Genomic DNA, 24193 nt, shown 5'->3' on the forward strand with positions numbered 1-24193 from the left:
CCAAAGTTTAGTTGAGGGTTTCATGCTGCACCTTTTATAGTAATTTGGTTACGAAAATTGGCGAGGCACCCAAACAGCTCCGCCCGATGAGGCCGAATGAAGAAGCCTACTTTCAACACACTCGTATAATTAATAGGCCGGTTCATTTTCGACACGATACCGCAGTCATGTGGAGATTGTGGATATCGATACTCTATAGTATTATGTAATATAGTATGGAAAATTTTTCTATTGTATATACGAAGCTTATTCCGTTAAAAAACAAAAACTTGATCATCACCAGAAGAACTTCTCGTTGAATTGACCTTCCAGCCTAGTTCTTTAGCGTATTGAAGGGCTAAGTTGTTCATTCCGTCAGGTCCACAGATCAGAAGCCTGTTATCACCCGAATATTCCGGTAGGTACTTGCTCATCTGGTCCTTGGTTATGTAGCCGACATCTCCGGTCCATCTTTCAGATGGGTAGTGTACCACGTAATGAACTCGAAAATGTGGGTATTTTTCGGCCATTTCGTCAAGTTCGTCCTTTAATAGAATATCGTTTTCAGTTTCATTAGCATACAACAGGGAGACCTTGGTCAAATCTTCAGGAACGGTGATGACTTCATTTAAGATTTGTAGGGCTGGTGTAATACCGGAACCACCTGCCACAATGCCTAAATGCTTGGAAGAATTTGGTTCGTAGTTCAAGGTACCTATTGGTCCCTTGAACTCCACGGTGTCACCGGGGTTCAGGCCGGCGAAGTACTTGGAGACTTTACCATCAGCATATGCCTTTACCACCAAATCCAAATGCCCGTCTTCCAGTTTAGAACTGATCGGGTTATAGTACCTGACCTCGTGTGTTCCATCAATGGGGACACGTGCAGCGACATGATGGCCGGCAGGGATGTCTAAGCTCTCCAGCCTTGTCTTCAACTTGAAACGGTACAGGGCGGTATTCTTGGAAATTATGGTTTGATCTTCTAATTCTAAAGGAGTCCATCTGTCTTGGTAGAGTGACCTTCTCCTTTTGTAGGCCGCATAGGCCCTTACAAAGATGATCATGAAGAGAACGGGTAAACTCCACAAGATTTTCAATTCACCAGACATATACGTGGTGATGGCGACACCAACAGCGAATAGTGCCGCAGGAATGTAGATCCCGTGGACAGGTTCGTCCAGAACGTTAGTTCCTTCAATGTCTTCCTTTGACATTTTGCTGGGAAAATTCTTGGCAAAGTTCTTAAAATGCTTTCGTTTTCGTAACAAGTTTTGGGTGGCAACGAGATGAGCTTGGTTAAACTCTTCGTTTTTTTATGGATATTTTAATCTTGGAACACTTTCGAATTTTCAATATTCCGCGGAACATAAAGAGAAAAATTGATTAAACATGCCATTGAAACGACAGACATACACTGAAAAGAAGCAAATTAAAAGCGATTCAATAAGAGGTATCTTCGTTAGTATAAATATATAAGTGTATATATACGGGTTTTATGTAAATATAGGTCTATGAGTAGTAACTGTGGGGGAAAAGGGAGGAAAAAGAGGACATTATTAAAACTCTTCAGCGTAGGAATCCGCACCGACCTCGATATAATCCCTTTCTAAAGCGGCCAAATCTTCTCTGGCTTCGGTGAATTCACCTTCCTCCATACCCTCACCAACGTACCAGTGAACGAAGGCACGTTTTGCGTACATCAAGTCGAATTTTTGATCGATTCTCTTCCAGGCGTCAGCAATGGCGGTGGTGTTGGATAACATACAAACAGCTCTATCCACATTAGCCAGTTCGGAACTTGGTATCACAGTTGGTGGCTCGTAACAGATACCAATCTTGAAACCTGTTGGACACCAGTCCACCATCTGTACTGTTTTCTTGTTCTTTACCTGCTCGACGGCCCTTTGAACATCTCTTGTCACCACGTCACCTCTATATAACAGGCAGTTAGCCATATACTTACCCTTTGTTGGGTCACACTTCACCATTTGGTTACCAGTTTCGAAACAGGCGTTTGTGATTTCTGACACAGAGTTGGACTCATGGGTGGCCCTCTTTTTGGACAAGATAGGAGCATATGAAACTAGAGGGAAATGGATTCTTGGATATGGTACCAGGTTGGTTTGGAATTCGTTCAAATCCACGTTCAGTGAACCGTCGAATCTCAATGATGCAGTAACAGATGATACCACTTGGGCAATTAATCCGTTCAAGTTACTAAAACTTGGCCTGGAAATTCCCAAGTTTCTCTTACAGATGTCGTAAATCGCTTCGTTATCAACCATAAATGTACAATCAGCATGTTCCAAGGTAGTGTGCGTAGTTAAAACTGTGTTGTAGGGTTCCACGACAGAAGTAGATAATTGAGGTGCTGGGTAAACGGCGAATTCCAATTTGGATTTCTTACCGTACTCGTACGATAAATTTTCTAATAACAGGGAGCCCAAACCGGAACCAGTCCCACCACCAAGAGAGTGGGTGAATAAGAACCCTTGTAACCCATCACATTGATCGGCCATCTTTCTAATTCTTTCCTCAACTTCATCCACTATTTCTCTACCAACGGTATAATGGCCTCTTGCATAGTTGTTGGCGGCATCTTCTTTACCGTTGATCAATTGTTCTGGGTGAAAAAGGTCTTTGAAGCGACCCGTACGCACTTCATCAATAACATTAGGCTCTAAATCCACATAGATTGCTCTTGGGACAAACTTACCGTACCCAGTTTCATGAAAGAATGTAGAAAACCCCTCTTCACCTCCTTTGGGTTTTGATAAGCCGTCCTCCAAATGACCGTCTGCCTTGATACCATGCTCCAGGGAGTACAATTCCCAGCATGCATTACCTATTTGACAACCTGCTTGACCAACTGTCGAAAAAAAGGATAATAAACGTTCTGACACCCTCTACTGAAGAAAACACAAACATTATTCCCCTTGTAATGGAGTCAATGGTGGGCTTTTCGAACAGAGTATGTCAAAAAAATATAGAAAAAAAAAGTTAGTAAATGATACTAATATGAACCAAACTGGATTCCACCAATAAAGCAGATCAGAACCGGCCGGAGCTAGATCAGATTGGACCACTTTCCATCTTTCATGGACGCCATTGTCCTCAAATCATGAGCAAAGGAAAATGCACTCAGACATACCATTAATACTAATGACTTCTCTCATTGTTCCCGTAACGTTATTAGTCTGTTTGAAGAGTTTTGGTGAGATACTTGATCTGTGTTTGTATATATATTTACCTTCTAGATGTGCAATTTGTAGAAACGTTTCACGGTTTCCGAAGGACCATGGAAATTTCAGGACGGGTAAATTTTTTTGAATGGAAATGAAGAAAAGATTGCCATGCTAAAGATATATGAGTTAATAATGAGAATTGAAAAAAATATCGAATAAATATGTAACCTGACAGTATTTATGGATTATGTAAGGGATTTAATAGGTTTATAGATTGTTTTTTGCATTATTTGTTCTAATTTACAAGTTCTTGTGCATAATTTAGGCTCTTATACTTCTTGTTGAAGTTGAGATGGGCTGGAGGACTCGATGTCGTTATTTTTGTTTCTGTAGTTGAGCGTAGCAGGATCGATTTCATCGTGGTATTGCTCGTTGATTTCTTCTAGAGTCTTTCTCTTGGTCTCTGGGATTAACAAAGTTGTGAAAATACCTAACAACATGAACAAAGCAAAGATCTCCATGACATGAGGTAACCAACAATTAGTTGGCTTACCGTCTCTGGCACAGTTATGATCGATTAGAGTACCCAAAGCGGTTTGTGCGATGATCGCACCAATCTTACCAGATGCGGCAGAAATACCATGAGCAGTAGATCTGTAACGAGTTGGGAAACACTCTCCAGGAACAATAAAGGTGGTTGTGTTTGGACCGAAGTTTTGGAAGAATTGACAAATAACGTAAAGACCTAAAAGGCCATGGTCACTAATCTTGTGGTATGCGAAACCAATGACACAGAACAAAATGGTCAAGATTATGAAACCAGCGAGCTGAATTGGTTTTCTGCCAATAATATCGACGGTGAAAACAGTTGCCCAGTAACCAGGCAACGAACCAGCACAAATCAAAATTAAGTTACCAACAGCAGAATCGTATAATTTCTTATAAACATTTTTGGAACCGGCATAACCGATGGTTTGTAAAATGACGGCACTGTTTAAACTCAAACCGTAGAAGGCAACGTCCAATGTAAACCAAGAACCAGCAGTACCTAGCAGAATTTTACCATATTTCCATTGGCCAAAATGTCTGCAGAAATCTTTGAATGAAGCCTTTGGAGGGTGTGCATTAAGAGATTCGACGGCAGTTGGGGCTCTTTCCAATCCGTTAATTGCCATGTCGTCATCACTGGTGTCGTGTATCTTCTTTTCGCGCTCTTGTTCCCTTAGTTCAGCAAGTTCCAATTTAGCGTTAACATCCAGTTGATATCTAGGAGATTCTGGAATAGTCAATCTAAAATACAAACACAACAGCCCGGGGACAGCACCTAATCCAACAAGTATTCTCCACATTTGATCACAGGCCTTTTGACATCTGGCATCACATTCAGCACCGGTGTCAGCGTAGTTCAGCTCGCTCTTGTAAGCAGCAACCAAGATAAGCGCGATGATACCACCAGAAATCTGACCCCAGGCCTGGTTAGCGAAAACAGCACCCATAATAGCACCTCTCCATTTCGTAGTGGCAAATTCGGAAGTAATAATCGAAGACAGTGGGTAGTCTCCACCAATACCAATACCCATGACAATACGGTAGAATGTTAAAACGGCAACGAAGTTGATGGCAGGAGAATGAGCAACTGTAGTTTGTAGGATAGTACAGAAAATCATGACAATAAGTTCCATACCATAAATTTTCTTACGACCAACAATATCAGCTAAAGTACCAAAACCAACTTGGCCAATGACAGTACCGACAGAAGTAGAAACCTTCAATAGGGTTTGACTTGAAGCGGGCATGTCACCGTGCCAGTAAACGTAGGACATCATGGAGATACCTAAATTGATGGCGAAAATATCATAAGAATCTGTCAAGAAACCAACACCAGCAATAGAGATGGTCTTAACTTGTTGCCAACCGAAACCTTCGTTATCGATGGACTCCAAAGCCAATCTTCTTCTTTCTAGAGGATCCTCTATGTGAGCAAAATCATTCAAATGATTGTGAAACGCCAGATTACCACCTTCAGTTAAATTTTCTTTATTAAGACTTCTTTCAGCAACATGGATGGTATCTTTATTTACGGAACCCATTTGTAGTATATTCGTGGAGTTTTATTTCTTGTGCCTGGTGATTTTCAAGAGCAGAAGAAAAGAAACTGCGAAAGTGAACAGTAGAACTCTACTTAAATAGAGTAACTAAGATCTGCTTATATATACTTATACAAACTACACTACAAAGTGAAACTGAGAGGGAATAGTTGCAGCGCAGTACAGTTGCCTTATGCTGCCAAAATGGACTTACCACTAACTCCTGGGTGGAATCAAATAATTAATGAGTAATACGCACGTTTTTTATTCAGCTAATAAACAGGCAGAACTAAGGGAAGAGGGATGAAAAGGCTATTCGCACGACGTTTAGTGTGCATAATTGCACCGATTGCATTGAGGATGATGAGCTACGGCAAACCATAATCAATTACAGTCGCTAATTTTCGCCCACGTGCCGGAAATGACACAGCCACGTGGAGCAATTAAATTGGCGCCAGGTGGCGCCAGGTGAGAGGAACGGGTGTTCATAGCCGGGTAATCCCCTTAGATAGCCGCTGGGGTAATCTATAAGGACCCTTATGAGCGATGCTGCACGTGTAAGGGCGCCTGCAAACACATGGACGTGCACGATAGTAATTGTTGTAATTTCTTGGCATGCTGTCGTGGTCAGGAACTGTGATTTCCTCCTACAGTTGTGTCATGTGGTAATAATATGGCCTTTTCATTCAGATTTTGTTTGAAACGGTTTATAGGCGCTGCGGCTGATAAGGTACTTTTTCTGGTTTCATTTCTTTTTTTTTAAAGGAAGAAAAAAAAGAATAATCTTTACCCGGACTGACAGTATCGTATAATTTCATTCCGGGTAATTATGTATCACGTGAGAGATTATTTCCTTTTTTTCTTTTTTTTCTCTGATTACATGCCTCTTTGTCTTTCGCATATTCAATTCTTTTAGGAGGAAGAAGTGCGAAAATTGAAAAATTCAATAGGACCCTAAATTCGTTATTATGATGACGGTATCTTCTTGTTTGGGGGAATTGGAATAGACATTCTGACACATCAGTGTACGCCAATCAAAAACATATACATTAGAAAAAGAAAGCTAGTAATGTCGTCGAACAATAGGAAGAAACTGCTTCTGATGGGGCGGTCCGGGTCCGGTAAATCGTCAATGAGGTCAATCATTTTTAGTAACTACTCAGCGTTTGACACTAGGAGGTTGGGCGCCACCATCGATGTAGAACACTCGCATTTAAGGTTCCTTGGAAATATGACTCTGAATCTGTGGGATTGCGGTGGTCAGGATGTGTTTATGGAGAACTACTTCACTAAGCAGAAGGACCATATTTTCCAAATGGTGCAGGTGTTAATACACGTGTTCGATGTGGAGTCCACTGAGGTGCTTAAAGATATCGAGATATTTGCGAAAGCTTTGAAGCAGTTGAGGAAGTACTCCCCGGACGCCAAGATTTTTGTTCTTTTGCACAAGATGGATTTGGTTCAGCTAGACAAGAGAGAGGAACTGTTCCAAATCATGATGAGAAACCTGAGTGAAACGTCTTCTGAATTCGGATTCCCCAATCTGATAGGTTTCCCGACCTCAATTTGGGATGAGAGTTTATACAAAGCGTGGTCGCAAATTGTGTGCTCGCTAATACCTAATATGTCCAACCACCAAAGTAACTTGAAGAAATTCAAAGGGGTTATGAATGCACTCGAAATTATTCTTTTCGAAAGAACGACTTTCCTCGTGATATGTTCCAGCAATGGTGAAAACAGCGACGATGGCCACGAGAGCACGGATAACAGTAACGCTTTATTAGATCCTAAGCGATTTGAAAAGATCTCGAACATAATGAAAAATTTCAAGCAGAGTTGCACGAAACTAAAGAGCGGATTTAAGACATTGATATTAAACAATAACATCTACGTTAGCGAGTTATCATCGAACATGGTGTGCTTCATAGTTTTGAAAGAAATGAATATTCCGCAGGAGCTAGTTCTTGAAAACATCAAAAAGGCCAAAGAGTTTTTTCAATGACCGAGTGAATGGATATAACATTCGGCAGTACAGGGTTTGTGGGGGCATAAAGAATTATAAAGCTTTCGTTACGTATATACAAATGGGATTTAGCGTGAAAAATAAATAGAGAAACATAAGAGGTGGTAATAAATAATCACAGATATATATATAGGACAATGGAAGGAAAAAAGTTGAAGTGATCAACAAATCCTGTTAGAGTCTTCTTTGGCTGTTCTACTTGTGCATTAGTCAATTCGTCATTTGAAAAAAAACTGGGAATATATAAATAATAAAACATCATGTGCATTTTGTGTTTGTTTAAGCGGGTTTCAGAAAAGGATGCAAAAATTCATCTATAATCCTTTAAAGAAATCTCTTTTGAAGAATGCTAATTTGATCCAATCGAAAAAGACCTTTAATCTCGACCTAGCGGATAGGATCATTGACAAATATAAGATTCTCCATAGGTAAAACGTCATCAAACCTCCACCGGTGTAAAATGTTCTCTTACCGGAACGGATGGTCGCAATGGCCCTTTCTGAACCAAGGTATGCTAATGCCCCTAAATCGTTGTATTTGAAAGGCTTGAAGTTGTTTTCTTCGAATAGAAGATCAATTTTATCTTTTCTTGAAGAAAGGTTTTGTTGGAAGTTTGGTATTTGAGCCATTTTATCGAAATTTTTGGCTAAATATTCAGCCTCTTGATGTGCCACTTGGGCAGTTGGGGGTAGCCCAGCAAATGCATTGTCACCAATAGCAAAGATGTTATTGCTGCCTTTTACTTGCAGAAAGTTGTTTACTGCTAATCCTCTTTTTGACGAGTTTTGCTCAGTAATTTTCTTGAAAAGGTCTGTAATGACAGGTCTTGCCTTGTTACCGGTAGCCCAAATCAAAGTGCCGTATGGAATGGTTTCTTCAGTTATTTTCCCATCCTCGTGTTTGGTCTTTGCCAATAACTGCTTTTCTTCCACTTTTGCGACAGCCGTTCTCAAATGCACTTTGATCGATGTATTTTCCAAATGGGATTGCGCATAGGATGAAAGCTTTTTCTCAAACATATTCAAAACGATAGGTAAAGCTTCGACCAAATGGATCTGGACTTCTTCTGCCAAAGCAGGAAGGAATTTCTTCAGGTCCTGGTGAACATAATCCTGTAACTCACCAGCGGCCTCCACACCGGTAGGCCCACCACCAACCACGACAATGGACAGTAATCTTTTTCTTTCAGGGTCGCCCTTGGGCAATAAATTAGCCTTCTCCAAATTGGCTGCGAAAGTCTTTCTTATTTCCAAAGAGTTAGGAATTTCCTTCAAAAAATGACCGTAATCCGTGACCCCAGGAATACCAAATGTGTTAGGCTCTGCACCCACAGCACTGATCAAATAATCGTACTTAATCTCAGCAGGTTCCGCCTGCTGCAGCCCTAAATGATTTTCAGGTTGGTATAGCTGACTGACGGTGGACAATGATTTTATAGTGACAGTATTTCTGTCGGGATTGATAGAAGTCGCTTCCGCCTCGTAGTAGGTAACATTCCCCTTTTTTTTGAGAGCAAAGTTAACGATAGGCTCAATAATTGACTTTTCATCTACTGTTCCAACTGGTGCAGAAGGCAGTAACGGCGTAAATAAGAAGTAACTTCTGGGAGAGATGATGGAGACATTGTACTTCTTAGTGTCGATATGCTTTAAAAAGGAAATAGCACCCCATCCTGAACCCAATATCAGTACGTTTGGCTTGTCGCTGTGCTGAGGGTCAATGACTTTCATTGTCTTAAATGATGTAGGGCCAGCCCCCGAGTTTTCCACGCCCGTCGATCTGGTGGAAGCGAATCTGATTAGCGTATTCGTTGAGGATAGCAATTTCCTATTACCATACAAGTTTTTTGATAGCATAACTGTTTTAGTTTCTTTTCTTTGGTTAATGTGTAATTTGATGATGTAATATGATTAGCCTCTGTATCCAAAACTACTCAATTGATAACGGGAGTACTGTCCCACCACACCTACACATCTTATATACACCCTGGCGATGTTGCAAATACCGGTAATAACCAAAAAGACTAAGGGGCAGCTACTGTGAAAGGGATACCCGGCATTTCATTGCTCTCGCATGATTGGTCAAATAGGATAAGTTTTAGAAAGAGGCATATTTTGAGGCATTTCAGTAAGGATCTACGATACGCATATATTCACATCGTTTCTGTGAATATATTGTTCACGGAAGAGAAGTATTGCCTGTTGTGAATGTCTTCTTTGGTCCTCGACTGTAAAACGAGAGAATAATAGGTTCGTTCCTAACGACAAGCAGAATGTAGTCGTCGTCATTGTTCTGGAAATCTTGATGACCGATCGTTTGTTGAGCTCTTTATTTGACAGTTACCAAATAACGCTCAGCTTTCTATCATTTTCACGTTCGATATATATAGATTTTAACGTCATTTTGTACTCACGTGCTTATCACGTGCACTGATATTTAACCGGGTAGTGGCAGTCCCTAACATCGTTTCCCGATTAGGAAAGAACATAAATAAAAACACAAAATAAGAAAGTGTCAAAAATTGACATCGAAGCAATGATTTTCTTTTTCCTTCACTTGCTCATGAAAACTTTGACCACCCACAAAGCATTTGTAGTCCCTTCCATCTTTTTCTTGTTCTTGCAGTTGTAGCTCAGTAGGAAAAAGCAGCCAGCAATGAGCCAAAGTCCATCGGTGTCGCCAAGAAGGACTCTGAACAACAAATCATCGTATATAAGCAATGGCGGCGGGCTGGCCCTGCCTCCTTCGGAACTTAAGCTGAACCAGCAACCGATCTTGGGCTTTCAACAAAAGGCGACTTTCGATTCTAATCAACAGTTCTTCTACTATCCAGAGTCACCTACGAAGAACCTTAGACCAAGGTTTAACAGCACCTCGCAGATTAACAAGGGATTCAACGAAAACCGCTATGCTGGATGTAACAACAATGGTAACAGGTCTTCTAGATATGCAAATACGACTGGTGCTGCAAATGTTGGTGCCAGTTCTCATCCGCATCACCAATCAGTGTCTCACTTAAATACCAAATCGCTTAAGTTCAATCAAACAAAGGAAGTGAACAGCATAAAAGATATCACATTTCCTCCCCGAACGTGTACTATAAAGAGGTATTTCACCAGCCCAATAGATTTATCTGGTGCAAGAAAAAATACTAGCACGGCACCTGCATTGACCAACTCCCCTATAAAATCAAAGGCAAATTTCAATATCAGGAAATACATCTTGCCTAGATCCGTCATTACTACATATAAGTTGTCGTCGCCAGTGTACGAGACGATAGACGATATATCGAAAAAAGTTATAATCTTATTGATTTCATTGAAGTTTGAGAAGAACTATCATTTTTGGCAACCCATTCAATTGTCCGTCAATAAAAAGACACGGATCTCAAAGACACTGGATGAACTGTGCGAGGAACAGCTGGCATCAACGTTCCAACAACAAAGTCAGCTGCAAAATAATGTTAAGTCCCTCAAGAATCCTTCCAATACCAATGCAAAGCAAAGAACTGGCGCTAGCGTTGCTCTAGCCGCTAATGAGAGTTTTGAATTGAGTTTTGACGGGAAGGCAATGGATAGATCTGATATATTCCGAATGGTGGATTCTTTTAGCATCGCCATTTCAGATGACGATGACGATGACGATGATGAAGAGGATGACTTTCAGCAGAGAAGCGAAAGCAACAGAATTCTACCAGCAGAGATATTAAGTAACGAACCTTTGGAATAGTATAGGATTTCTGTATTATGTCTATAGTAGCTTTTTCCATACCAATACATTTTTCCTTTTTTTTTTTTTCTTTATTCTCTTTTAATTTATGAATTGTTGCCATAGAGGAACATTTTGAATTCAAATTATGTATGAATAAGAAAAGCTTTAAACGTTCTTAAATTGATAACAAAGAATATGATATACACATTAGCGGTCCTTTGACAAAAAGAAACACAGTATCTAGAAAAACGATTCAATAACCAAATTCTGGACTTTGTTGCGTTATTTGCATTTCAGAATTGTGCTATTATGATTTCTTCTCACTGTTTCTTGGCACTTTGTATTATTATTTTCATCATCATCATACAGTAAACTCATTAAAAACACTATGCACTCCATCATATTACAGAGTTTTCAATGGATTCGTTTGCTACGTTACATGTTTTTGATGCCTCCTCTCAACCATGTGTATAAAAGCTCACACACCCCTTAGTCTTACAGAAAAAAAAACGGTATATATGGCTGATATTTAATCTTGACATTGGTGAAGTTCACCTGCTTATAGTAGATCCCATATTTTTGTAGAGTAGAACACCAATATATATATATATCAGTAACTAAATTAAGCGTCTATTATACTAAGTATGAATGGTCAAATAGAACACGCAACATCCACAGCACACAAGGAGTTTTTCTCTACTTCTAACATCAGTTCTTCAAGTGAGGATGACATAACACATAAAAAAATCCCCGCAGATCAATCAACTATAGACCACATCAAAAAGATCAGAGAAGAACGTGCTGAAAGAAGACAGAGGTGCAGGAACAGCCTAATATCCCAAGGAAAAGATCCTGATTTCCCAACTCCTGATTTGCAATTCATTGAAAGACCCCTCCTCCATATCAGCTCTGAAAAAAATGCTAATGATTTCAAATCATCATTCATACAGGCTACCTCGAGTTCATTGGATATTAAAATAATGACCTATAATACACTAGCACAAACTTTGATTAGAAGAGATTTTTTTCCACAAAGTGGATCCGCCTTAAAGTGGCATAAAAGATCTAAAGTTTTAGTACACGAATTAAAAACATACACACCTGATATTGTATCGTTGCAGGAGGTAGATTATAATGAATTAAAGTTCTGGCGGGAGAATTTTCATAAATTGGGGTTTGATTTATCTTTTAGAAGGAATGGAGGAAAAACTCATGGACTACTGGTTGCATGGAACAATGAAAAATTCCAGCTAGACAATGAGTGGATGCTAGACTACGATCAAATCCTAGCCGGGAATGTTATTTCTGCAAGAACAAGGACTAAAAATATTGCTCTTATTGTTTCATTACGTTTCAAGGACACAAGAAATGCATCAACTAATGGAATTGTTGTAGCTAACACACATCTATTTTGGCATCCTTTTGGGGTTTTTGAAAGATTGAGACAATCTTACTTGGTCCTTCAAAAGATTCAGGAAATCAAAGATTTTCCGAAATATCATGGCTGGCACAGCCTATTGATGGGCGATTTTAACACCGAACCAGAAGAACCGCCGTATCTGGCCATAACGAGTAAGCCACTAACACTAACTGGTTCAACAAGAGCTATGGTGGAATGCTCACTAGCGTATCGATATTCTAAAAAGAGGAATGGTGAAGAAAGTGACCAAGATGATGAAGACTACGATGAAAATTCTAGGGGTGAAAGGAACTTAAACCAACCAAAAAACCCTAAGCCTAAACACTTTGCGGCGACAAAGGAAGAAAAGGACCTGGTAAATCAATTAATTACATTGCATAATTCTCTCCATGTTAAAGGAATATCCTTATATGGCCTTGGCTACGGCAAAGTGCACCCTGAGAATGCTAACGAAGGCCATGGTGAACCAGAACTTTCGAACTGGGCCAACACATGGTGCGGATTATTAGACTACATATTCTATATTGAGAGTGATGACAACAATAGTGCACAGCAAGAGAAATCTCTAAACGTCTTTGAAGAAAATAACGGTGTGAACGTAATTGGGTACCTAAGGATGCCCTGTAAACAAGAGATGCCTAAACACTCTCAACCCTTTGAGGGAGAATACGCTAGCGATCACATTTCCCTAATGTGCCAAATACGCTTGTTTTGGAGGGAAGATCATACATAGCTTATAATTATTAATCAAAGCTTATAAAATAAGTCTTGCTTATGTGTAAAAACCATTAATACCCAACAGTCAATATATTTTCTCTTTCAATTTAGCGTCACTTTCACCTTATACACAGCTTTTACGTGCTATTTTTGGCCACCGTTCCCCTTTCGTTGCGCCTCAACGGGCTAAAAAAATAAAATCAAGCATAGAAACACCACAACAAACCTGCCTTTGTTGCTTTGTTTCAGGTTACGTGAAAAATATCCAAAGAAAATATTCCAAAGGCTAAAGAGGTGCAGTTGACTAATTAAAGTCGTTCGTTTATACTAACAAGAAAAGTTTTCTTGATCAACTTGAACAGGTCTTGCAAGAATTTTTTTTTTCTATTGCTTTTTGAGGACCCCAATATGTCTAACCAAAATCAAAGAAAACCCGTTGCGAATTACGCATACCGTCAGCAGCAAGACTATAATGGGATGAACGCCATGGTGGGAAATCCGATTATATATCATCCTGTAGACTTCATCAACGGTGCAGGTCAATATGGACCCTCTCAACATCCAGCCTATTACTCCAACTCACCATTGCCTAATATACCACCGACGCCTTTCGATACCGCGTATGGTGCTAGTCTTTTGCCATCTCACTTGCTAATGGGATCGCCGTTTGTTTCATCGCCTAATATGCAAGGTGGCTATAGTCCTGCAAGATCATCTAATTTTAAGAGGAAGGCTTATTCGAGGCCCGTTTCTAATCACAACAATTACAACGGCAACAACAATAGTAACCAAAATAACAATAATAATGGAATGGTCACTCCTTCAAACTATTATAGAATAGAGAGAAATTCTTTCTCCAGAAATAACAACAGTACGAGAAATTCCACTCACAACAATAAGGGGTGCGACAACAGGAACAGCAGTGGAAGAAGAACATCCACAAGGAACAACATTTTTGACGACATAAGTTCAGAATTACTTTTACAAAGACCATTTCGTATTAATTACAAGATTCTACCGACTGGTGATGATGCTTATAGAACTAGGTCTCTGCTTATTGAAAATGTGGATCGCTCTACTGATTTGCACTCTATAGTAAAGAACTTCGTCAAATCCAATACTTTAGAAAGTACCTATATAATTGGCAACGAAAAAAGTGATGATTTGAAAGATGAACAGACAAGCAACCTCTCCATTTTGATAAGCTTCCTGACTAGAAGCGACTGCTTGAATTTTTACAATAATATTCTACAAAGGTTGTCCGAGTTCAAAACATTTTTGAAATCTGAATCACTTAATTTGAAATTTGTCTGCCTGAACTATGATTTTAAATGTCTCTCTACATTTATTGAAGATGACGCATTAACGGAAAATGTTGAGCAAATTGATATCACTAATGACTCGTCAATGATAAGCGCCTCTCTGCACCATGATTTAGAGAACAAGGATGCTACAAGATCAATTATAGTCGAATTTAAAAGCCCCTTAAAAAGTACCGAACTATTCAACAAGAAACTGCAATTCCTAGACAGATCAAATAATAAGAGGTATATTTTAGAATCTATTGATATAGTCAACACAGATGTACCTTCAAATCAATTTCCTGAAAACTATGCTGTTTTGACATTTCTGAACATCTTTATGGCAATCGAAGTTCTTGATTACTTGAAAAAATACTCAAAAAAATTAGGAATCTCCAAATGTTTTTATGTGTCTCTAGCGCCGTTAGTAATCAGCTCGACCAGATCTTCAGTCGCTAATATTTATGAAATTAAAACGAGCACACATCGGTTATCAGTGCCTTCTGTTCCAGTTGAGAACAACAATGATAATAACAATAGCAATAACCACAAAAGCAACATCAGTGATGCCAACACACACAACAGTAATAATAGCACTAGAGCTTCCCTATACGGAAACTCTAATGTAAGCTTAGCCAGTTTGCCATCATCTGTCTCCTTAAACGAAGAGATTGACATTCTTACTACAAAACTTCAAGGAATACAACTTGATGGAACTGATTTAGAAATCAACTATCATGACTATCAAACACCAACTGTTCATGAACATTCTACTCACTTGAGTAATGTCAAAATTTCCAAAACCGTAGAAAACTCTAGGCAGTTCCCCCACGATATCCCATCGCCTTTGCCACTGAATGAACGGATGTTTATGAATGATTCTAATCACTCTAATGGATCCATAGTACCTCAACAGTTGATGGCCACGCCTTCTCCGGTATCTTCTACTATCCAGATGAACCAAAGAGTGCTACCAAACCCAATAACACAAAGTTTGGAGCAAAATTTTAACGTTTCAGCTAAAGTGGCATCATCTATGGGCTCAGATGTTGGCAATAGAACGATTTATATAGGAAATATCAATCCAAGATCAAGAGCGGAGGATATCTGTAATGTCGTCCGAGGAGGGATCCTTCAGAGCATTAAATACATGCCAGAGAAAAGAATATGCTTTGTTACTTTCATAGAAGCTCCTTCTGCTGTACAATTTTATGCGAACTCTTTTATTGATCCAATAGTATTACATGGTAATATGCTAAGAGTAGGGTGGGGACATTATTCCGGTCCGTTACCAAAATCAATATCCTTGGCTGTTACAATCGGAGCAAGTAGAAATGTCTACGTAAGTTTGCCCGAGTTTGCCTTCAAGGAAAAGTTTATTCACGACCCTCAGTACAAAAAATTGCACGAAACATTATCTTTACCAGATGCGGAACAATTAAGAGAAGATTTCAGTACCTATGGTGACATTGAGCAAATTAATTATTTGAGTGATAGTCATTGCTGTTGGATAAACTTTATGAATATATCGTCTGCGATCAGTCTTGTTGAAGAAATGAATAAGGAATCCACGGCACATAATGAAGACGGTGAAATGACACACAAAACGGCGACTGAAAAAAAATTCGGTGGCCGCTATGAAGGGCTTTTGATAAACTACGGTAAAGATCGTTGTGGTAATATAAACAAAAATCTGGTAGCAGGTAAAAATTCAAGGTTTTATAAGAAAGTTAAAAGGCCAAGCTATAATATACGTTTGAGTAAACTGGAAGAAAGAAGGAGACAGAATGAAAACGATAAGAAGGAGAGAGCATTTGACAAAGCTTTAAACCTAGAGTCACTAGGAATAAGTCTGGACTCACACAAGGACATTGGTATTGGTGAAATAGAAAACAAAAATTGTATTGGGCGCGAGATCGAGAATGAGGCGGAGGCTGTAAATAGGAGTAATGAAACCGTAGGTATAGGTGGACTAGGCCTTGGAGTAGCAAGCTCCGAGGTGAACCGTGCGGCCTCAGATGAAACCGATTATGAAGACCTATTTAACAAATCCTCTGGGTCTTCCGATTCGTCATCAGATATAGAAGTCATAATGCACTCCCCAAGCGACCCTGAATATGCTTTAAAATCGCAGACTTTGAGAAGTTCAAGCCAGACCGTTATTAATAGTAAGAGGCCAGTGAAAGCAGAAGATGAGGAAGATGCTGTAGAAATATCCCAGTTCAACCATAAATCATCACTAAGACACGCTCCACCAAGGGCTCCATCAACCTTGTCCTATAATCGCTCGAAAAAGAACGAAACTCCAATTCGTGACATTGTGCCAAATGGTGAAACAACGAGTAACAGAAAAAAGAATAGAGGTTCTTTTCCGAGGCATAGAACGATACCAGGATCCGATGTCATGGCGCAATATCTTGCACAAGTACAGCATTCGACGTTTATGTATGCTGCTAATATTCTGGGTGCTTCTGCGGAAGACAACACACATACTGAGGAGTAATATTATGGTATTGGGCACGATGGATAGCATAAATCCATCGTTCTGTTTACCAAATTCTAAGGCTGGCTGGCAAAGTATTTCCCTTTATTTTACCCAGACCTTTGTATAAACTAAATAATATCACAGTGATTATTATTGAAGAGGCGGCACTCTACACATTAATCTCACTTTGAACGGTTTACGATGACGGGATTTTCTCGCCTTTATTGTTTTTTGATTGAGTCATCAACGCAGTATTCACTATTTTTTATTGCCCTAGTTTTATTATTTTTCATTCCCGGTTTAGTAAGCTCTGATGTCCAGCCGCAGGGTCTGGCTGCTTTGACACTCGAAGAACTGGTATTGTTCTTTGGGTAAGATGACCACTCTCTCATACTGAAGTTTCACTAAATGCGATTGTTCTTAAGCATAATTGGAATAAAGAAGCTTCTATAGAATGAATAAGATAGTGTGCATCATAGATTTCGAACAAATCTACAAATTATTCTGATAAAGAGAGAGGATAATTACAAACCGGAAATAATAATGAGCGTGCATGTATTAGTAGAGTCTGAGGAAAAGAACGATGATTGTATGGAAGTGGAGAATGAAGCAGTGTTCCCCCCTAAAAAATCTTCGCGAGATAATGGCAGCGAAGAGACTTTAAGAGGAACAGCTTTTACAAATCTTGAAGATGAAATGGTAGAATGCAATCAGAAATGGCAAAACCCAAAGTATTTTAAGTATGCATGGCAAGAATATCTTTTCATTTTTACTTGTATGATAAGTCAACTTCTAAATCAAGCAGGTACTACGCAAACTCTTTCCATTATGAATATCCTTTCGGATAGTTTCGGGTCAGAAGGAAACTCAAAGTCATGGCTAATGGCATCCTTTCCACTAGTTTCTGGTTCGTTTATTTTGATTAGTGGCAGATTAGGTGACATATACGGGTTGAAAAAAATGTTATTGGTAGGATATGTTTTGGTTATCATATGGTCTTTAATTTGTGGGATCACGAATTACTCTGGTAGTGACACCTTTTTCATTATTTGTAGAGCCTTCCAAGGACTAGGAATTGCATTTGTTTTACCAAATGTACTGGGGATAATAGGAAATATCTATGTGGGCGGTACATTTCGTAAAAACATTGTCATTAGCTTTGTTGGCGCAATGGCTCCTATCGGAGCTACTTTGGGTTGCCTTTTTGCTGGTTTGATTGGTACTGAGAACCCAAACCAATGGCCATGGGCATTTTATGCCTTCAGCATAGCCTCGCTCATCAATTTTGGACTGTCGATATACGCCATTCCCAATAATATACCTACGAACATCCACCATTTTTCTATGGATTGGATTGGTTCTGTTTTAGGTGTGATTGGTCTCATTTTATTAAATTTTGTATGGAATCAAGCTCCCATCTCTGGCTGGAGCCAGGCATATATTATTGTGATTTTGATCATTTCTGTAATTTTTCTCGCCGTTTTTATCATATATGAGATGTGGTTTGCCAAAAGCCCGTTATTACCACACGCCGTTATTAAAGATTATCATATGATACAAATTATGCTGGCTCTATTCTTTGGATGGGGCTCATTTGGTATTTTTACGTTTTACTACTTCCAATTTCAATTGAATATAAGACATTATACGGCGTTGTGGGCTGGTGGTACTTATTTTATGTTTTTAATTTGGGGTATTATTGCTGCTTTGCTGGTGGGATTTACTATCAAAAATGTATCACCATCGGTGTATTTATTCTTTTCTATGGTGGCATTCAACGTGGGCTCAATAATGGCGAGCGTTACACCGGTTCATGAGACATACTTTCGTACTCAATTAGGAACGATGATAATTCTGAGTTTTGGTATGGATCTTTCATTTCCTGCATCCTCCATCATCTTTAGTGATAATTTGCCGATGGAATATCAAGGTATGGCTGGGTCATTAGTGAATACTGTTGTTAATTATTCCATGTCTTTATGTCTAGGGATGGGTGCCACAGTAGAGACACAGCTTGATCCCGACGGAAAACATCTTTTGAAGGGCTATAGAGGTGCCCAGTATCTTGGAATAGGATTGGCAAGTTTAGCTTGCATGATTAGCGGACTCTACATGGTCGAAAGTTTTATAAATGATCACAAGGCAAAAGCCGCTACTGAAAATGATTGTGCTACGACTTAGAGGGGAGTACCTCTTAATATATACATATATGAAGATACCATGTCATGTGGTTTCATAGACACGAGGCGTTTGAATAATTTTCACATTTTCAGCCTACAAATATTTAGAATAGAAATAGGTAGTTAATCAATATACTCCGCAATTCTTGGTAATTATTTAATCCTTAATGATGGCTCTCTCATGGCAGTGTTTTAAGCACTAATTTGATATTAAGATAATTGTTTTTCGAAGAGTCTTTTTCTTCACTTTACAAACGTATACATATATACTACATATTCATTGTAGAAAAAGAAATGAAAGAGAAATCAATACCAGAACAAAAAATGAAAATAAAATAAAAACAAAAAATAAAACAAACTAAACTAATATTAAATGTCGCAACGATTATTCTTCTGCCTCTCTTCTCTTCTCTCTTTCCTTTGCTGCAATTTCCTTCAAATCGTCATCACTCGGTTCATAAATATGCCAAATAGTATAATGCGGCAAACCGCCAACTCTGTACCCCATTTTCTTTGCCATTTTACCAAACGCCTCTGTTTCTGCATGGTTTTCAAAAGTAAATGCAGGAAACTGCACACCATTTCTGAATAGTTTGGCCTTTGCCAGGATAGAGACCCCCCCGACACCGTCCAAATCTATGACTTCATTTGGATCACCTTCTGCATCTCTAATGTAGGCCAAATGAACCCTCCATGTTGGATACTCTGCATAACCCTCTACAATAACATCATCCTCATCGAGAGTCTTTGCCAACTCCAATCCCTCCTTGGATTCCATCCAAGAATTCAAATCATATGGTTGCTCACTCTCTAGGAATGTGGGTAATGGTCTCCAAACGTTAGGAACAATAACGTCGTAGTTTTTGCTCATCAAATCTTGAATAATTGACCCGGGACAAAGTTCAACATCGGCATCTCTCCAGTAAACCCATGAATGATATGGTTTCAAAGCATTTGCAGTTAACCAATTTCTCGCTCTTCCCATTAATTTCCTCCTTATACCTTGAACCTTCACCGCGTGTCTATCACTAAAACCTTGACCAATTACTTGACCAAAATCCTTTTGAAAAATCTGCACTGACCTAAATGGTTTGTCGTAATTTTCATGGAATGGTGGAGAAAAGGCCTGGCGAACACGGTTAATATAATTTTGGTCCATATACTGAAGGTATAGTTTATCGGTGCCTTTAGTTTGCGAATCAATAACAGCATCAATCTCTTGAAAAATTTGAGATAACGTACCATTTTGCAACTGTCTCGAGTACGCTATTAGCGCATCCAATGTGGTGTCATCCTCAGAACAATCACTCACCAAAAAGGCTAGGTCGATTAGTTCGTGTGGGTAAGTCAAGTTCATTAAATGCTTAAACATTAGGGGCAATACATCAGCTGCGTTTCTTAGCGGAACACACAGTAGTATGTGATCACGTGTTTCCACTCCATTGGAAGCACCTTCAAACCTCGATAGGTCATATTTTTCAACTGTAGAATCCAAAAGCATACTCAGTTCACTTTGATACTTTTCGTCATCCTTGGGGGTCAACACATCTGAACCAAATTGAGATATCAGATAATGCTCCACACCATTGTCAAATTTTGAAACCACTTCAGGGTCAATATCCTCGAAATCATAGTCGTAATACTCTTCATCTTCTAAATCGATTGTCTTGTAATTATCGGATGATTTCGACGAACCCAATAACGGTCTTCCATTTTGTATAGGTACACCTATGCTCATTCCAGTAAGAAACGATATCGAAAGATATAATGAGAGAATAGTTATAATAATAAGGGATATGGCATTCACTGTCATCTGAAATTTGGACGATTTAGAACGCGGCTGGTACACATACTTATCCTTAAATGACTTGGAGTTATGCAGTGTGCGTTTATCCTTGATATCGTTCGAGCTACCGTTTCTTGAAATGGGCAAGCTTAGTCCATTGTCCACGGACTTCTGCTTTCTATTAGACCTTAGATTGAGAAACAAGCCCATCCTGTGTTAATTAGAAAGTCGAGAAGCTCAAATAACCGTCACTGCACCTATATGTCAGCTATTACACGTCTGCTCATTGATTCACAAGACATGCATTTTTCTTTGATTATGAATATTCTATGACTTTTGTTTCGGTATACTCGCCGAAAAAAATAAAGAAAAGGAAAATTCTTCTCCGGAGATAAATTAAATACATACTGTAGTATACTTAAGGAACAACCGCTGGATTATTACAGGCTACGTTTTACATAGTTATATCGTTATCTGTGGCCATGGCTGTAGGAGGAGACGTTGGGGTGTTCTCGCTGAGGGTCGAATGGGTGGAGCGGTTTGCTGTAGCGTCAACATTGGTTGTGTTATGTGCCGCTAGAGTAGAGTTTACGGTATCTTGCATTATCATTGTGGGGGGTTCTGATTCCCCAGCGAGATTCTCCACCGGCATGCTCGAGATTTCATTCTCATCCTCACTACTTCCCAGTATGCCGAATAGATTCATATCGTCATCCTCATCGTTTGCGTTTGCGTTTATAATTATGGTAGAGTTGTTTGCTACATTGGGGGTCGTGTTGTTATCAGTAGCCTCCCTTGCATGTTCATTGTTTAGCAAGAGCTCCAGATCATGGCCTTCGTCTTGTTCCCTCTTCTTTCGCTCTGAAATAAGCTCTTCTTGTCGACGCCTGAGCGATTTCGCTCTTTCTTCTTTGGCCATTCGTATTCTTTCCTTCTTCAACTTCTGGACTTTTGGTAAATTGTGCATGAATAATGTCATTGACTTGCGAAACTGCAAATCTATGGCACTTTGTATGGTTTTGTGAGATTGATGAGGGCCCTCTGAAAAGTAGAGAGTCTCTGAAAGTTTTAAAAATGGGTTTTTTGTTCTTTTCAACTGGTTGAGTTCAAACTTCGCAACCCGTTCTCTCGCTAATTCGACTCTATACTTCGCATACTGCTCGATGTTGCTTTCATTCAAGGACGTTGCAGTTATGGTTGGTTTCCTTTCTTGAAGTGCGTTACCCCATATCTCCAACTGTTGCTCAGTGGCATCCGCATCGTCCAGAACAGGCGGTGGTGAGGTGTGAGACGCCGATGAGAGGTGGGAAAGACGTTTGTTTAGATTTAACAGTGCCTTTTCAGACTCTTCACTTTCTTTTACTATTTCTTTCTTGATAGTTTTTAAATCAGTAATTGGATGATTGAACTCAGGTGTAAACTTATAGGTGTGGTCTGGCGGGAAGTTTGGTAGCCAACTCGGTATCAGCTTTTCCAATGGGTTGGAAGGAGGCAACAAAACGTTGATCTCGCTCTGCTGCTCTTCGATATTACTTAATTCATCCTCTTCATCCTCTTCGTTATGCGCAAGAGCAGGGAAAGATGACAACCTCACCAATTTCCCGTATTCCACAGCATGGTTCGATTTAATAAATTCGGAGACCTGAAATTGCTGGTAAAGGGAGGCCGCATCCACATTGAACTCTCTAAACAATAACTTCAAATCCGCTTGAGAAGCTTCCGACCTTCTTTGTAAAAGTGTCAGATTGTGCAGGTTGCGAAACATCCCGTCCATCTGAACAGCCACGAGATTGACCAGCTCATCCAATGCAAAGTTTGAAATGCAGATATTCAACGAGTTCAATTGAAACAGCACTGTTTTTTTCAAGATTTCCACTACGGGGGCATCTATCTCCAAGTGACTAATTTCCGTCAGATCCGGTAGCCTTCTTAACTGAACTATAGTATGTTGAGTACCTGACTCGCTTCCAGACATTCTAAAAGTCATTGCCCTCTGTATCTCCCTCAATTACACACTTGTTTGCTTGCTTACTTGCCACGCTTTTCTATTGCTTTTACTCTTTTTTTCAGTGGAGTTGAAGATATTCTACATTAAAGAACAACGGGTAACACTCTTAAATCTCCCTTTTGAGCTTGACTTAGCACTAGTATTCGCGCTTCATGCTACGCTGTTCATAAAATCAGCGATTAACAAGACAAAAGAGCATGTTTACGGATCGAGCTGGTCCTCTTTTCAATCATTTCTTTATGCTATCTAAGTATTTCCATTATGTTTTCCTTTTTAACGTCTTTTTTTTCGTTTATGAGGCCGATGCTAGTGTATATTTTTTTTTTTTGGTGATGAGTTTTGGAGGGGAATGAAGAAAAAAAATTTCTACTATTGTCAGTGGAAGTGTTAGTGGAAGTTTTGGATAGATCATCCCGTATACCTGCGAGGTGTCCTAATTGCATTAGAGCACGATATTAGGTGATGGCGAAAACTTTAGCACAAGGAAGAAAACCTGGAAGCGGCAGAAAACCGGGAAAAGGTAAGACGTTGAGAGAGGGAAGAAAGCCTGGCAGTGGTAGGAGGAGGAGGCAAGATATTGCAGGTAAGGATACTGATGGCACACAACAGGATCAGGAATCGCGCTCCATTAGTTCGAGGGACATGGAAGCTGTGGACGCGTTGAGGGAGTTGACACATAGCCCGTCTTCACATGCGGGTCATAATTCAACAACAGCAGCCGGGGCGACTTCATTGCTCCCATCTCTGGATTATGGCCACCAGTCAATAATGGAACAGCAGCAGCAGCCGCAGCCGCAGCCGCACCACCACCACCACCAACAACAAAGGATGGATGTGGTCCCCGCCAAGCCGTTCATCACTCACAAGATCCTGCTCTCTTCAACGGGGAACCCCAGCGGCCACATAAATTCGAGTTCCAGTGTTGATCATAGTTTTAATCATAACTCAAATCACAACCTCAACAACAGCGTCAACGTGGACATGAACTTTACCATAAACGGGAGCAATCAAGACCCGTCATCATCTTTCCTGATGGGACCCTACAACTATCTGCAACGGCCCTTCACTGTGAAACCATATCTTGATTTGTCTACAAGTTCAGCAGCATCAAATCAACCACGGACGCAACCGCCGCAGGCAACACATATCACTAAGAATTCCGAATCCACAGAGAAAAATGCAACTATATGACATTTATTTCCAGCATACCACTAAAACATTCGTATATGCCATATGATAACCAGTTGAGATAAGCATAGATAAATATGTGTGTATATCTATTAATATTTATATATCTATTTGTATTTC

The 24193-nt window shown here is 39.6% G+C and overlaps 12 protein-coding genes across 12 annotated transcripts; 6 read left to right on the forward strand and 6 right to left on the reverse strand.

Annotated features, from left to right (window-relative positions):
* Positions 1–254: 254 nt before the first annotated feature.
* Positions 255–1196, reverse strand: PGA3 (cytochrome-b5 reductase; the record flags this gene model as incomplete). Its single annotated transcript, XM_056224577.1, has 1 exon — positions 255–1196. One exon carries the CDS (start codon positions 1194–1196, stop codon positions 255–257), a length of 942 nt encoding a protein of 313 aa, XP_056078482.1.
* Positions 1197–1538: 342 nt separating this feature from the next.
* Positions 1539–3158, reverse strand: TUB3 (alpha-tubulin TUB3; the record flags this gene model as incomplete). Its single annotated transcript, XM_056224578.1, has 2 exons — positions 1539–2851; positions 3134–3158. 2 exons carry the CDS (start codon positions 3156–3158, stop codon positions 1539–1541), a joined length of 1338 nt encoding a protein of 445 aa, XP_056078483.1.
* Positions 3159–3496: 338 nt separating this feature from the next.
* PHO84 (phosphate transporter PHO84) lies at positions 3497–5257 on the reverse strand (the record flags this gene model as incomplete). Its single annotated transcript, XM_056224579.1, has 1 exon — positions 3497–5257. The coding sequence occupies one exon, from the start codon at positions 5255–5257 to the stop codon at positions 3497–3499; it is 1761 nt and encodes a 586-aa protein (XP_056078484.1).
* Positions 5258–6323: 1066 nt separating this feature from the next.
* On the forward strand, positions 6324–7256 carry GTR1 (Rag GTPase GTR1; the record flags this gene model as incomplete). The annotated part of the gene is made up of 1 exon (XM_056224580.1): positions 6324–7256. The coding sequence occupies one exon, from the start codon at positions 6324–6326 to the stop codon at positions 7254–7256; it is 933 nt and encodes a 310-aa protein (XP_056078485.1).
* Positions 7257–7591: 335 nt separating this feature from the next.
* NDI1 (NADH-ubiquinone reductase (H(+)-translocating) NDI1) lies at positions 7592–9133 on the reverse strand (the record flags this gene model as incomplete). The annotated part of the gene is made up of 1 exon (XM_056224581.1): positions 7592–9133. One exon carries the CDS (start codon positions 9131–9133, stop codon positions 7592–7594), a length of 1542 nt encoding a protein of 513 aa, XP_056078486.1.
* A 799-nt stretch (positions 9134–9932) lies between these two features.
* Positions 9933–11006, forward strand: SMKI13G0140 (uncharacterized protein; the record flags this gene model as incomplete). Its single annotated transcript, XM_056224582.1, has 1 exon — positions 9933–11006. The coding sequence occupies one exon, from the start codon at positions 9933–9935 to the stop codon at positions 11004–11006; it is 1074 nt and encodes a 357-aa protein (XP_056078487.1).
* A 626-nt stretch (positions 11007–11632) lies between these two features.
* NGL3 (3'-5' poly(A) RNA exonuclease) lies at positions 11633–13141 on the forward strand (the record flags this gene model as incomplete). The annotated part of the gene is made up of 1 exon (XM_056224583.1): positions 11633–13141. The coding sequence occupies one exon, from the start codon at positions 11633–11635 to the stop codon at positions 13139–13141; it is 1509 nt and encodes a 502-aa protein (XP_056078488.1).
* Positions 13142–13533: 392 nt separating this feature from the next.
* Positions 13534–16929, forward strand: NAB6 (Nab6p; the record flags this gene model as incomplete). Its single annotated transcript, XM_056224584.1, has 1 exon — positions 13534–16929. One exon carries the CDS (start codon positions 13534–13536, stop codon positions 16927–16929), a length of 3396 nt encoding a protein of 1131 aa, XP_056078489.1.
* A 525-nt stretch (positions 16930–17454) lies between these two features.
* ATR1 (borate transporter) lies at positions 17455–19092 on the forward strand (the record flags this gene model as incomplete). Its single annotated transcript, XM_056224587.1, has 1 exon — positions 17455–19092. The coding sequence occupies one exon, from the start codon at positions 17455–17457 to the stop codon at positions 19090–19092; it is 1638 nt and encodes a 545-aa protein (XP_056078490.1).
* Positions 19093–19476: 384 nt separating this feature from the next.
* VAN1 (Van1p) lies at positions 19477–21087 on the reverse strand (the record flags this gene model as incomplete). The annotated part of the gene is made up of 1 exon (XM_056224588.1): positions 19477–21087. One exon carries the CDS (start codon positions 21085–21087, stop codon positions 19477–19479), a length of 1611 nt encoding a protein of 536 aa, XP_056078491.1.
* A 244-nt stretch (positions 21088–21331) lies between these two features.
* Positions 21332–22864, reverse strand: TAF8 (Taf8p; the record flags this gene model as incomplete). The annotated part of the gene is made up of 1 exon (XM_056224589.1): positions 21332–22864. The coding sequence occupies one exon, from the start codon at positions 22862–22864 to the stop codon at positions 21332–21334; it is 1533 nt and encodes a 510-aa protein (XP_056078492.1).
* A 483-nt stretch (positions 22865–23347) lies between these two features.
* On the forward strand, positions 23348–24076 carry DAT1 (Dat1p; the record flags this gene model as incomplete). The annotated part of the gene is made up of 1 exon (XM_056224590.1): positions 23348–24076. The coding sequence occupies one exon, from the start codon at positions 23348–23350 to the stop codon at positions 24074–24076; it is 729 nt and encodes a 242-aa protein (XP_056078493.1).
* Positions 24077–24193: the final 117 nt, after the last annotated feature.

The sequence above is a fragment of the Saccharomyces mikatae genome (assembly GCF_947241705.1).
Source record: "Saccharomyces mikatae IFO 1815 strain IFO1815 genome assembly, chromosome: 13".
Taxonomy (NCBI): Eukaryota; Fungi; Ascomycota; class Saccharomycetes; order Saccharomycetales; family Saccharomycetaceae; genus Saccharomyces; species Saccharomyces mikatae.